The sequence below is a fragment of the Annulohypoxylon truncatum genome (assembly GCF_022578515.1).
Source record: "Annulohypoxylon truncatum strain CBS 140777 unplaced genomic scaffold F4807scaffold_3, whole genome shotgun sequence".
Lineage (NCBI taxonomy): Eukaryota > Fungi > Ascomycota > Sordariomycetes > Xylariales > Hypoxylaceae > Annulohypoxylon > Annulohypoxylon truncatum.
Genome location: NW_025953789.1, coordinates 1,326,712 through 1,339,423, shown reverse-complemented (window position 1 = coordinate 1,339,423; position 12,712 = coordinate 1,326,712). Strand labels below are relative to the sequence as shown.

Below are 12,712 nucleotides of genomic sequence, written 5' to 3'. Positions count from 1 at the left end.
AGATCGGGCCGTGTAAATCTTATAGATCGAAGCCAATGGCGTTCTCTTCCTCGGTGTAGCGAACGAGCACATGAAAATTCTTTGCTCCAAGTTTTCCAAGTTTGCTTGTCAAAGTACCTAGGTAGGTGAACATAACATGCAAGGCGTCTTATGTGGTATAAGGGCAAGATGCTGATTGGATCAATTGTGCCCCCTGGAAGGATATCCTGGTAGGTTAAGTCCTCCATATAGTCCTCCACATTGAAACCTGAAAACCTGGAGAAAACCTGGGGAAAGAAGTCTGACTAATTCTTAAGTACGTTCATTATAGGTGTCTAAGCAAGTGATGCCGGGTTGTTATTACTCTTTGTTCGTAAAATAAGCGGAAAACGAAGTATTCTGAGACAAATGTGACATAAGAGACTGGACGGAGCAAATATGTGACCTCGGCTACCTGCAGATGATATATGCCGGTGCAGCAGCCATCTCAACGGAAGTCATGGATTTATGAATTGTCTGCTGAAGCCGGAAAATCCAAGGCCATTTTCAGTGCTAAATTCTTCGCTCACGAAAATAGTAACACCGATACCATTACGCTGAATACCCGGTATACTGCGATGTTGAAAGCATAGATTCAAAAGTGATCATGAAAACACCCAGACCACCGCGACTAGCCGCCATATAATGTCCATTATTTCAACCAAGTGTATAGTTCACATACAACAGAACTGACACACAGTTAGAAGCCAACTTTGAAATATAATAGTTATCCAAAATAAGATCATTATTTCGCTGTTCTAGTTATATCAAATGCTACTATAAATCATACAATCAAATACCTATCCTATCTATACCCCATATGGCCATCGTAACTCATAGCTTGGACTTGACCTTATCCCACAGTCCAAAAGTCTCCAGCCCCGCACCACCATTGAATATATCCCTCTCTACTTTGCTGGTGTTGATCTGTAACAAACCACGTCAGTCCTCATGACCACATATAGAAAAGGGGAAATGGGGCAAGTAACACTCACATGTCTCGGTCCCAACTCGCTCACGTTCTGCACGCCCAGTAACCTCATACACGTCTCCGTCTCCGCCTTCAGGACTATTCGCCCGCGTCAGTAACATAGACCTCAACAGCAAACACGTAAAAATAGAATAAAAAAATTCAACTTACTCTCCAAAGTCCTCTCCACGCCCGCCTGCCCACCAGCCCCGAGCCCAAACAACGCCGCCCGTCCAACACCCACAGCCCTAGCCCCCAGCGCCAGCGCCTTCACCACATCCGTCCCCCTCTTAATCCCGCCGTCGACCCAGACCTCGATCTTATCAAAGACCTCGGGGCAATACTTCCTGATCTCGAGAAGCGTATACACGGGCGGGGACGCCGTATCCAGCGCCCTGCCGCCGTGATTCGACAAGATAACAGCCTTAACCTGGGGCGCGTGGCGCGCCGCCAGGAACGCGTCCTCGTGCGTATGCACGCCCTTCAGCACGATCGGCAGGTCCGTGTGTTTTGCTAACCACGGCAGCGTGACCTTCCACGTGAGATCGGACGCCGTGCCGAAGAAAAGCTGCTGCCCGACTCCCCCACCCCCAGGCCTGCTCGGCTCGTCGTCCGTCTTCACGCCCGACGCGACTTTCGTCGCGTTCTTGAAGTTCTGCTTCTCGTCGAGCTCGCGCTTGCCGGGGGCCGGCGCGTCGAGCGTGAGAACGACGAACTTGAACCTGTCGCGCATCCTGTTGACGCGCGCGAGCATCGCCTCGCTTCTCGCCCGGTCGTTCTGCACGTACAGCTGCCATCCGAAGACCTGGCCCGGCGCCGCGTCCGCGACGACCTGCTCGGGCGTCATGCTGGCGTTGTTCGAGATGACCTGGAGCGCGCCGAACCTTGCGCACGCGCGTGCGATCCCGGCCTCGCCGTCCGGGTGTCCGAGCCGCGCCATGGCCGCCGGCGCCACGAAGATCGGGAGGCCGACCCTGTGGCCCAGCAGCGACGTCGACGTGTCGCAGTTCGTGCAGTCGACGAAGACGCGCGGCCGCAGCAGGATCTCCTTGTACACGGCGTTGTTGAACGACTTGGTGATCTGGTCGTCGCTCGCCGAGTAGTAGTACGCCCACGCCTTCTCGGGCATGCGTTTCGTGGCGACCTCCTCGATCTCGTTCAAATTGAGCAAGCTCTCCATCGGCGGCGGGCCTTCCTCCTCCTTCTCCTCTTTAGTTTCCGGCCCGCTAGTCTTAGCTATGGTCTGGGGATCGATGCGGCCCAGCTTAGCCTCGGGCTTCAGGTTTTCCTCTAGTGTGCCCGGAGGATGTATGGGGTCGTATTCCTCCGTAGCATCGCGGCCGGCGAGTTGTAGGATGATTTTGGAGCCCCCCGGGTGCTCGGGGAGAAATTTGGTCACGTCATAGACGTTACCGTACAGCACAACCCAGCAACTGTCGCTTGTCGTGTGCTTTTCGACTGAGAGATCGTGCAATTGTCAGTGACAGTGCACGGATGGAAATAGATCGGGTATAAAAGAACCATTCAGACCCTTATCTTACCTTCCTTTGCGCTGATGAGCTTTTCCGACATTTTCATAACATTTCAGGCAATTGATATACTCTACCTATCTTCTACTGCAAAACAATATGTGTACTCTACTTCGCTGGAAATGTTAAAAAGGAAATCATTGAATTGAGAGAGCTCCAGCTCTCCAGCTCTCGGCTGTATTTAACCCGCTACAACCCGGAGGTCGATCGGCGTTCTCAACTTAGCAACTCCCCGCGCTTTACCAGTCTGCTACCACGGGTATGAATCCCGCTATTAGCTATTAGATAACTCCTATTGGATAACTTGCCGAAGCCTGGAGAGCTTGGGGTTAGCTCTCATTGGTGGAAAAGGTAAAGCACTAATTAGGACAATTACGGCGATTTTATCAGATTGTATTGTCACTATCCACCTTCAGCATGCCAGCCTCAAACCACCGCTAATTCGGCGCAGGCGACACAAAGAAAATATCCACCTCAGAGAAATCCTTCCAAGGCCCTATGCACTCATGCGCCTTGCATAACATGACGTCGGCGGGACACCTATGCTTTGATTAAATCAGACCGAAAGTTCTAACTCCCAAGGTTCCTGGGTGGTGAACCTTCATCCCAGTCAATTGGTCTACTTGCTCTCAGCGGTAGGTTTCTTGTTGTCTTGATTAGCCCGGGCCCTTCTTATATTACTAGCTCCTGGAGCGCGAGGAGGAGTAGAGGAATAGCTATTCTGATGCGCCGCCGGAGCTATAGGGGCCGTATAAAAGAGTGGGGGCATAGGGTGTCCGCGAGGAGGAGGAAGATCAAAGAGCGGATGATAAGCTACAGGAGCCACATTTGACCTGTAATTAGGTGGTAAATTCGAGACTGGAATTGGATAACCTTGACTGATATCCATATAAACCAGCCTGGGTCGCTCTGGTGAGTAGAGATGGTGAGGTGGAAGCTGAGGCCACGGCTGATGCTGAGGTTGCGGATTAGGGTCGGGGTTAGGAAGATAGTGAGGACGAGGAGCAGGAGGAGCAGGCCCAGGGTGTGCGAACTGCTGACGATATTCACGTCGTTCTCGTTCACGTATGAGCTTTTGTAGCATGTTGTTGCTTGAAGCCACGCTTACCTCGGATTCTGCAGTACGGGATGAACGATTCGAGTTGTGACTAACACGTCCCGAATCGCGTACAGCATCTAATGATGAATCCTGCTCAACTGTTGATCGCTGTCCTGATTTTCCCTGGGCAAGGTTAATATTAATATATATCGCTGTATGTATATGGTTCAAGGGAGAGTGGTAAGGAACTTACATAAAAGGTAGCGGCGTTTGCAGTCTTGTCGTCGTAGAGACCGGCCATCCACTGTTGGCATTCTGCGTTGCTGACCTTCCTGCGTTTCTTAGGCGTCTCATCACAATCTGGCTCCCTAGAAGGTGAAGGTTCACTCTCATCATAGCCATCGTCCTTTGTTTCTTTTCGACGTTTGACTGGACTCGATGAACTCTTCTAGGTTTCATCGGGATGAGCCTCGTCGACAATATCCTCCTTCATTTTTGCCTTGTCCTGTCTCTTAGGTCGTGTTGGAAGATACTGCTTGCTCGAACTCATTGTGAAGAATCCGAAAATGGTTCTCAGAGTACTACTCTAGAATGCTTCCTTAGTTAGAGTGGTGTGACGAAATCGTGATCTGAACTGTGATCAACTGTGGTACGGTGTTAGTGGGTGTCGCATTTTCTTAGAATTATTATACGAGCTAGCTTCTGCTCGTTCATAGGTTGGCGATGGATCAAGACGAGGGAAAAAAAGGAAAAAAAAAATATTAGATACGCATAAAGTAGATGTATTCGCGACGTGTCGCTATATATGAAAAACTGAGATGAAGACGAAACAATGACATGTTGTTCTAGAATGAGGGAAATAGAAATTATATACTTACGTCGGATGTCTCCAAGCTGTTTTTAAGTTGTTGTCAAGACTGACCAAATAAATCGGTGATAATGAAGTTTGCGATTGTACTATTTTTGAAAGAGCGAGGGTAAGCGTGAATGAGAATGTGAATGGTTGTGGAAGTTTCGTCGAAGGCAAAATTATTGGTGAGATACCTGGTATTATATAGATTTACAATATTTAATATCTCCATCGTAGTTGCCGCGGCGTGTGTCTGGCAGAGTGACGCAGCTGCCAGGGAGGTACCTGTGCCATGTCCTGCACGTCACATTGATATGCCGATTAGATCTTTTTGACAGACGATAATGACACATTACAGGTGCCAAGACAAGAGCTGTGATCATCTGAAGGTTCAGGTCGAGAATTACGCACATTTATTTAAAGCATGCTCGCACCATATAGCGCCTTTTCTCAATAATTGAACTCCCTAAGCTACGGCAGTTATTCACTAAAACTCGGCGGATAGATCACTATTAGGTCCGGGCCTTAAGCTTAAAGCTACCATTTAAGAATCCATTGATTATCTAATTACCGATGCACTAAACAAGCTGGCGTGAACCTTGGTAGTATATCTTACCGTTTTAAGTAAAGTTAAAACACTCCACAACAATGAACCTCGGCTTGCGGAGGATAAAGATGGGGAACATCAGACGGCATCATTTTGCATGAGAGATTCAATTGACGGTTATAAACATATCAGGTAATAGGCCACCAAATCGGATATACCTTAATAAAGCGTTGCTTTTGCTCTAAATTAATACTACTTTACGGCTATTATCCAACACTAAATCATCAAAGTAAAACGAAAATGAGTGGTCCCGGTGCTGGTTTCGAATATCCTCCCGTCGAGGTATCGTGGACAAAGCGTGATGTCCTGCTGTTCGCCAACACCGTAGGCTGCACATCAGATGAGCTTCACTTCTTATATGTCAGTATCTGACTAATCTTATCTCATGCATGCTTATGTGTCTGGTGGAATCAACATCTAATGGTCTAGCAGGAACTCGATCCCAAATTCTCCGTATTCCCGACCTACCCGGTCATTCTTCGTAAGCGCCTTGCATTGTCCCAGATCAATTGGCATGTACGTGGGCTATACTAACAACTACGCAGCGTTCAAGAAGACCCAGCAAGATGTCATAGACTTCTATGCCGAGCAGAAGGCCATCCGAATCCCCGGCGTCCCCGAATTCGATGCGCGACGAGTCGTCGATGGCCAGCGATTGGTCCAGTTCCTCAAGCCCCTCCCGACCTCGTCCGCTGGCAAGAAATTTGAGGTCCGTTCCAAGGTCCTAGGTGTTTATGACAAGGGCCGCCCGGGCTCCGTCGTCGAGATCCAGCAGGACCTCGTTGATGCCGGCACCGGCGAGGTCTACTCGCGCGCCATCGGCAGCTCATTTTACGTCGCACAAGGCAACTGGGGTGGTCCTAAGGGTCCCGCGACCGAGAACTTCCCTCCTCCTAAGGGCAAGACGCCCGACGCAGTGGTTGAGCACCAGACCACAGCGCAGACGCCGCTGCTGTACCGTCTCAATGGCGACTACAACCCTCTACACGCGCACCCGGAGCCGGGCAAGAAGATGGGCTTCGGCGGCGTCATCATCCACGGCTTATACTCGTTCAACTACTCCGCCCACGTCCTGTTGCAGCAGCTTGGAGGTAGCGACCCTGCCAATATCAAGGAATTCCAGGCTCGGTTTGCGAGTCCTGTTAGGCCTGGAGACAAGATAGTTACATCGGTGTGGAGAACGGGAGAGAAGAAGGGCGAATGGGAGGAGATTAGGTTCGAGGTGAAGGTTGCGGGCGGAAAGGTGTGCCTGAGCAACGGAAGAGCGTTGATGAAGGTCGTGAGAGAATCTAAGAGCAAGCTATAAGTGAAACTATTAGGGATATGGGTATCTGTATTGTATTTATTTCATAAGGTCTAAAAGTTCGAAGCGGTGTGTAATATGCAGTTACAGAATCGAATAATTATCAAATATCATTGAAGCCTTTTATCGTCGTTATCGCCTGCCCTCCGTGCCTTCCTATCTAATTGGTGGTAATTCAGGGGCTAGGTGCAGTTTGTACCCCGTAATGCTCCTCTTGTGACGCCGTAACGACCCCAATAAAACTTGTTGCCTGATAGTACCTAGGTAGTATCTACTCCTAAGTATGGATACCTTCCACTGCACATTTACAACAACACAGACCGGATTGAGTTGTCTGCCACCGCAGGCAAATCTCATGAATGGTTTTATGACTCTTCTGCGATCCCTATGGCGACTAACTTCAAGGTCGGCGACCGATTATCCTATGATGGAGCCGTCTGCACGGTCCGGTATATCGGCGAAGTCAGTGGTACATCTGGTAGCTGGCTTGGCGTAGAATGGGACGACCCAACACGAGGAAAACATGACGGGTCTAATAAAGGAGTGAGGTATTTTACTTGTAAGTCGTCAAATAAGATAGAACTATCATAATCTAACTAGGAGAAGGCCGATCCAAATCACCAAATGCCGCATCCTTCGTACGGCCAACGCGGCCTACGGAGAAACCACAAAGTTTTATAAAAGCGATAACTGAGAAATACGCCTCTGAGCTGACCAATACTGCCGTCATTAAATTTTCGAATAAAGTAGCAGAGGAAGTTGGTTTCGATAAGATCCAGCGCAAGCAAGCCCAATTAGCTGAACTGAGAGTTGTCATCGTCGACAGTTCGCGCATCGCATCAGCCTACTCGGAAGGCGATAAACCCCTCAGTGAGGTCTGCCCTAAGATAGTCGAGCTAGACCTTAGTAGGAATCTCTTCCAGAAACTTGGACAAGTTGTAGAGATCTGTTCTGAGTTGCCTGCTCTGCGGAGTTTACGCTTGAAGTGAGTCGTCTCACCGTATCCCGTGTTTTAAGTCGCTAATGAGAACTAGCGGCAATCGATTTCAGGATATATTCAATGATGAGGTCCTAGGAAACTCCCATGATGTTCTGAAAGAAGTCAAAGATTTAGCTCTTGAAGAGACGTTTATGAGTTGGGAAGAAATTTGCCATGTCGCAACCAAGTTTCAAACACTCTCAACGCTTTCAGCCAGCGCGAACCAGTTATCATTTTTACCAGAAACACCTTTGTCGACACTCGCTTCTACTCTCGTCTCATTGAATCTAGAGTTTAATAACTTTATTACCATCGCTGACGTCGCTAGTTTGGCTGGGTTGAAGGCTCTTCGTAATCTGCACCTCAAGGGCAACCATATATCTACGATCACCCAGGACCCGTCTCATGCTCTACCGGTATTCCCAACGAGCTTGAAATATCTAGACTTGTCGTACAATAAAGTATCATCATGGGATTTCATCGATGTGCTACCGAATTGCTTCCCAGGCTTAACATCTCTTCGCTTCTCCCACAATCCTATATATGACAATCCGGACCCCGAATTCTCAACCCAGTCCAAGAGCATCACAGATGAAGCATACATGTTCACGGTTGGTCGCATAGCGAATCTCAAGACTCTGAACTTCGGCACAATCTCAAACTCCGACCGCCAGGATGCGGAAATGTTCTACCTAGCCCGCATCGGCAAGCATCTAGCCGCTGTCCCGGAGGATCAAGAGGCAGAGGTCATCAAGCGGCACAAGCGCTTTGCCGAGCTATGTGAGCTATACGGGCCGCCTGTAGTCAATAGGCGGAAAGAGATCAACCCGGCCTTCCTGGAGGCGAGATTGGTTACCGTGCACTTCAGCTTCCATCCCGCCGGCGAGGAGGACAAGATCGTTGAGCGTACGACTAGGATCCCGAAGAGCTTTGATATCTATACCGTGAAGGGAATTGCCGGCAAGCTGTTTGGGGCGAGACCGCTTGGCCTGCGTTTGATCTGGGAGACAGGGGAATGGGATCCGGTTTTCGGGTTCGATGACGAAGTGGAAGACAGTGACGAAGAAGAGGATGAGGAGAAGAGAGGAGAAACGGATGCGGGAGATGCCGAAGATCTAGGGGACAGCTCCCAACCGGACGGTAAGCCTGGTAAGTGGGTCAAGCGTGAGGTAGAGCTGCAGGACGGGCCCCGACAGCTTGGGTTTTGCGTTGACGGCTTGGAGGCGAACATCAGGGTTGAGCTTAGATGAGTCATGGTTTGTGTCTATAAAACAATAATCCAAGTTGTTTCGAAAGGCTCAGGTAGATGAGTATTTGGAATCCAAGACAACTTGAGCATTCTCTGATTATGAGAGCTGTACATCCCAAGACAATTGCTATAGATACGGCTTTTCATTCTGGGTTACCTGACAAACATATGTTCTCATTGGTCGGCTAGATGAATATACAAACGGACACTGACACAGCAAACGGATGCAACAGGTGCCCAAACTATGTAATGCTAGATGAACAGCATAAAATCAAACTGCTAGACACAGGGGGGGAACCCATAAGTTTCAATTTCAACATCCTGTTACCCTCTCTTCTGATACCCCATTCCATATCTAACATAAAGTCTAGAGCGTAACTAGCACACCTAAGAAGACGAAAGAGGCATGAGACCATGATCACCACCAACACCCGTCAAAGTGCTGTTAGCAGCGGAGGATCAGCAACAGCAGCGACAAGCCATCAACGAACCGCTTCCATCTCCGCGCTGCCCACCCGCCAACCCAACAACACCACTAGCCCATCACAAAGCCCAAAGCCAACCAACCAGAAGACCGCGCTCCCGCAGCACTTCATCGTGCGCCCCGGCGTGACCAAGCACACGGCCTCGGGCACGGTCACGATCCCGGGCCCGATCGTGCCCCTCGTCGCCGTGGACCAGCTGCCCGAGTGGCTGGACCTGTTCGGCGTGCCGCGGGAACTGAGCCTCGAGCAGACGGTCGGGCTGACCAACCTGGGCACCGCCGTGCGCAGCCCCGAGTTCTACGACGTGTACATGCACGGCGACGGCTTCCGACCCGTGCCTGTGGGGGCAGCGAGCGGTCGTGACAACCAGGATTTCAGACGGGAGGGCCAGGGTCAGCGCCGAGAGGACAAGAACAATGCTCTGCTTGTCCCCTCGGGTGTGTGCACATCCGGCCCGCCTTCCGCTTCGTCGTCTACGGTGTCGTCGCCAGTGTCCCCGTTGAGTTCACGTATGGATCTCGCTGCGAAAAGCGTCCCTGGCAGCAACCAAGCATACATCAACGATCCCGACAAGAAAGCCAGTGGAAACACCACCAACAACAGTACCGCCAAAAAACCACCCAACACATCCCCCCAACCCTCCGGCATCATGAATCTAGGCCTACACCAGCGCCTCCCCTCGCCCACAGCAACAGGTAGCACGCCTCCAATAAGCAGCAACCCATACCCAATCCTACACCCATCATACCCGCACCCACAACTCCACCCCCAAGCCTATCCGCCATCACACCCGCACGCAGCGTACGCAATCCCGCCTCTCCCAGCACCTCCATCCATGCACCCAGCAGACCGAATGCTCTACTCCTGGAACCCGCCCTCCGTCAACGCGCGCAAATCCAACGCCACGACACGCCCAAAGTCCAGCACGCCTAACACTTCGAACCCTTCCCATCCCAACAACAACCCCAACTCCAACGGCGCGGGAGGCAGTAGTAGTAGTAACAGCGTATACTGCAAACACTGGTGCCACCGCGGCACCTGCCGCTGGGGCGCGCAGTGCCGGTACGCGCACGCGATGCCGGCGACGCCCGAGGGTCTGCGCGAGGTCGGGCTCTCGCACCACCCGGCGTGGTGGACGACCGCGTTTAACATGGCGTACGGGTCCGGCGGGTTCGGGGCCTGGTATCCGCCTCCTCCGCCTCCGCCGCATTTATCGTCGACGTCGGCTTCGGGGAAGCATTACGGGCGGAAGGCGCAGAAAGAGCGGGAGCGGGAGCGGGAGAGGGAGCAGAGGGAAAGGGAGAGGGAGAGAGAAAGGGAAAAGGGGGCTGAGAGGGAAGTGGGCAAGGGTAAGGAGAAAGATAGGGATAGGGAGGATGGGAGGAAGGGGAAGGTGGTTGATGGGGATGGGAATAGGGGGGCTGTAGCTGAGTCGAGTGGAAGATCGGAGGGTGCTAGTCAGCTGAAGAAGGACGGTACGGAGGGAAAAGCGGGAGTGGTTGGTCAGGAGCAGAGGAAGCCGGAGCCGCCAAAGGAAGAGCCGAAGCTGGTTGAGATCTAGCTGCGTTATTAGAAGTCAATTGTATTCTGGGGTGTTTATTGACCGATTCATAAATCTTCAGCATTCCTATAACCTGTTACTATTGGCCGAATATGCATGGTTAGCGTCGGTAATGCTGTAAGAGGCGTAAAGGAAAAGCACCTAAAGCGTGCCGATCATTCGTAATATTGTGTATTTGTTATCGCAGCTAGATAGTAAAGAACCTCAAGACTCACAACTCCAACCATGCTCGCAGACAAAGAGGACACGGCCCAAGACGTGCACAACCCAACCGCAGCTGGACGAATAAGCCCCATAGCATACACATAGTTTGTCATAGTACTTTGTACAATTGTCTTCTGCTTCTCAAAATTTCTAACTTCCCGTCTCTTACGGCTCACGGCTCATGCTCATGCTCATAGCTCATCCACACGCTTTCTGCTCACGGCGTATCCCTACATCTTATTGATCGGGGTTCGCCTGTCTCATTACTGTCTACCCTAACCTAGGAAGATCAGTCCTTCTCTTAGAAAGACATCGTCTTCTTGATCTCGGCAATCGCTAATCCGGGGTTGAGGCCCTTGGGACATGTTCGCGTGCAGTTGAGAATGGTGTGGCATCGGTACAGGCTCATTGAGTTGTCGAGCGCGGCTTTGCGTTCTGCCTTGCGCTCGTCGCGGGAGTCGGCTAGCCATCGGTAAGACTGAAGGAGGATGGCGGGTCCCAGGTACTCCTCAGCGTTCCACCAGTAAGAGGGGCACGACGTCGAACAGCACGCGCATAGAATGCACTCGTACAGGCCGTCCAGCTTCCTGCGATCCGCCTTGCTCTGTCGGTATTCCTTGCCCTGTAGTATAGCAGTCAGCACGTGTGCGATCAGAACTTACGAAGGAGAACTCATGACGTACATCAGGTGCGGGTGTATCTCGTTGAAGGTAAGGTTTGATTGACTTGTACTGTTTGTAGAAGTGCGTCAAGTCAGGCACGAGGTCCTTGACGACGTAAGTGTGGGGTAGTGGATAGATCTTCATCTCGGCGCTAGTGTCTGTGGGAATTCGGCCTGCCATGTGAAAGTCGTATTAGCCGCCTATCCAATTGCTTCCTTGTTGCCGTTAATTGCCAAACGGCTAAGAAAAACTCAACTTACACAAGCAAGCTAATGTATTTGTGCCATTAATGTTCATGGCGCAGCTACCACAGATACCCTCTCTGCAACTTCGACGGAATGTCAATGTCGGGTCTAGCTCGTTCTTGATTCTGACGAGAGCATCAAGCACCATGGGTCCTGTCTTATTCAGATCCAGCGTGTACTTCTGCATCTTCGGCTTCTCGGTAGGAGTGTCAGGGTTCCATCGGTAGACGTGGAAGGTCTTCATGCGCGAATCGGTGCTGCCCTTCGGGTTCGCCTCTACGGTAGCGCTGCCAACTGATGCCATTGATCGCGCAAACATCAAAGGCAATGCTGCCGGGCGTGGCGATGCAGTCGCAGCGAGTAGCCGCGACGATGTTGAGCGGAGAGCTGCCATTACGGGCAATATCGAGAGTAATTGAACCGATCAGCTGCTCTGCTATTCTTAGCGTCGGTGGAAAACAGAATAGGTGAACAGAGCAGAATGGCGTTGATGAGATGAATATTAGGAAGGTTAATTGAATTAGAAGGTTAAAAGAATTAACGGCCGAAACAAGCCTCTGGTAAAGGTTGTTCAATGGTAATTAGTGGCCAAAATGAGAAAGAATGTCTTCATCATTGAACTTTCCTTCCCACTTTCCACCCGACCCGGTTTGCCCTCGGCTATTGGCATCAGAGCATTCCGGCCAATCACATGCTTTCAATTAATCAACTCATCCGGTCCGTCCTTTCTTCCGTACCAGCTGCCACATAAGGATCCTTGCCGCCTTTAGCGTCATCCATGGCCCCCGTCCGAATGAAATCTCCATATCAACCAATCAAGTAACATGCTGAATAACCCGCTGAATCGCATCATGCATTGGAAGCCACCAAGAACATCCACCAACCCCCAACTAAGCCAATAGTTGAAGACGTATTTGATTTTTGTATTTTCTTACGTGCGGGTGTACTTGTCCTTAACCTTCTGAGGGGAAAGTCTTGGAGTAGGAATGTAGATCCATTAGCACTGAGAAA

General features: G+C 50.8%; 6 protein-coding genes across 6 annotated transcripts; 3 read left to right on the top strand and 3 right to left on the bottom strand.

Moving 5' to 3' along the window:
• Positions 1–745: 745 nt before the first annotated feature.
• Positions 746–2,643, bottom strand: F4807DRAFT_410041 (FMN-dependent dehydrogenase-domain-containing protein). Its single transcript, XM_047996582.1, has 4 exons — positions 2,530–2,643; positions 1,160–2,446; positions 1,014–1,087; positions 746–945 (listed from the first exon to the last, which is right to left on the bottom strand). The coding sequence occupies exons 1-4, from the start codon at positions 2,564–2,566 to the stop codon at positions 853–855; spliced, it is 1,491 nt and encodes a 496-aa protein (XP_047858506.1). The 5' UTR covers positions 2,567–2,643; the 3' UTR covers positions 746–852.
• F4807DRAFT_410037 (uncharacterized protein) lies at positions 2,644–4,595 on the bottom strand. Its single transcript, XM_047996581.1, has 4 exons — positions 4,435–4,595; positions 3,810–4,200; positions 2,970–3,739; positions 2,644–2,911 (listed from the first exon to the last, which is right to left on the bottom strand). Exons 2-3 carry the CDS (start codon positions 3,855–3,857, stop codon positions 3,137–3,139), a joined length of 651 nt encoding a protein of 216 aa, XP_047858505.1. The 5' UTR covers positions 3,858–4,200; positions 4,435–4,595; the 3' UTR covers positions 2,644–2,911; positions 2,970–3,136.
• Positions 4,596–4,839: 244 nt separating this feature from the next.
• On the top strand, positions 4,840–6,462 carry F4807DRAFT_410030 (Thioesterase/thiol ester dehydrase-isomerase). The gene is made up of 3 exons (XM_047996580.1): positions 4,840–5,373; positions 5,446–5,494; positions 5,559–6,462. The coding sequence occupies exons 1-3, from the start codon at positions 5,254–5,256 to the stop codon at positions 6,317–6,319; spliced, it is 930 nt and encodes a 309-aa protein (XP_047858504.1). The 5' UTR covers positions 4,840–5,253; the 3' UTR covers positions 6,320–6,462.
• On the top strand, positions 6,463–8,752 carry F4807DRAFT_207780 (RNI-like protein). The gene is made up of 3 exons (XM_047993890.1): positions 6,463–6,875; positions 6,923–7,301; positions 7,351–8,752. Exons 1-3 carry the CDS (start codon positions 6,704–6,706, stop codon positions 8,543–8,545), a joined length of 1,746 nt encoding a protein of 581 aa, XP_047858503.1. The 5' UTR covers positions 6,463–6,703; the 3' UTR covers positions 8,546–8,752.
• On the top strand, positions 8,698–10,702 carry F4807DRAFT_410026 (uncharacterized protein). The gene has a single exon (XM_047996579.1). It carries the CDS (start codon positions 8,959–8,961, stop codon positions 10,588–10,590), a length of 1,632 nt encoding a protein of 543 aa, XP_047858502.1. The 5' UTR covers positions 8,698–8,958; the 3' UTR covers positions 10,591–10,702.
• A 393-nt stretch (positions 10,703–11,095) lies between these two features.
• Positions 11,096–12,095, bottom strand: F4807DRAFT_456525 (succinate dehydrogenase ubiquinone iron-sulfur protein-like protein; the record flags this gene model as incomplete). The annotated part of the gene is made up of 3 exons (XM_048000889.1): positions 11,096–11,416; positions 11,478–11,629; positions 11,717–12,095. The coding sequence occupies 3 exons, from the start codon at positions 12,093–12,095 to the stop codon at positions 11,096–11,098; spliced, it is 852 nt and encodes a 283-aa protein (XP_047858501.1).
• Between the last annotated feature and the right edge of the window lie 617 nt (positions 12,096–12,712).

Coding starts and splice junctions, on each gene's coding strand:
- F4807DRAFT_410041 (XM_047996582.1), bottom strand. CDS start 2,566: ATGAAAATGTCGGAAAAGCTCATCAGCGCAAAGGAAG. Junction 2,447..2,529: donor GCTCATCAGCGCAAAGGAAG/GTAAGATAAGGG, acceptor ACGATCTCTCAG/TCGAAAAGCACACGACAAGC. Junction 946..1,013: donor GCGAGTTGGGACCGAGACAT/GTGAGTGTTACT, acceptor GGTTTGTTACAG/ATCAACACCAGCAAAGTAGA.
- F4807DRAFT_410037 (XM_047996581.1), bottom strand. CDS start 3,857: ATGGCCGGTCTCTACGACGACAAGACTGCAAACGCCGCTACCTTTTAT. Junction 3,740..3,809: donor CAAACGCCGCTACCTTTTAT/GTAAGTTCCTTA, acceptor AACCTTGCCCAG/GGAAAATCAGGACAGCGATC.
- F4807DRAFT_410030 (XM_047996580.1), top strand. CDS start 5,254: ATGAGTGGTCCCGGTGCTGGTTTCGAATATCCTCCCGTCGAGGTATCG. Junction 5,374..5,445: donor ATGAGCTTCACTTCTTATAT/GTCAGTATCTGA, acceptor ATGGTCTAGCAG/GAACTCGATCCCAAATTCTC. Junction 5,495..5,558: donor GACCTACCCGGTCATTCTTC/GTAAGCGCCTTG, acceptor ACAACTACGCAG/CGTTCAAGAAGACCCAGCAA.
- F4807DRAFT_207780 (XM_047993890.1), top strand. CDS start 6,704: ATGGCGACTAACTTCAAGGTCGGCGACCGATTATCCTATGATGGAGCC. Junction 6,876..6,922: donor AGGAGTGAGGTATTTTACTT/GTAAGTCGTCAA, acceptor AACTAGGAGAAG/GCCGATCCAAATCACCAAAT. Junction 7,302..7,350: donor CTGCGGAGTTTACGCTTGAA/GTGAGTCGTCTC, acceptor AATGAGAACTAG/CGGCAATCGATTTCAGGATA.
- F4807DRAFT_410026 (XM_047996579.1), top strand. CDS start 8,959: ATGATCACCACCAACACCCGTCAAAGTGCTGTTAGCAGCGGAGGATCA.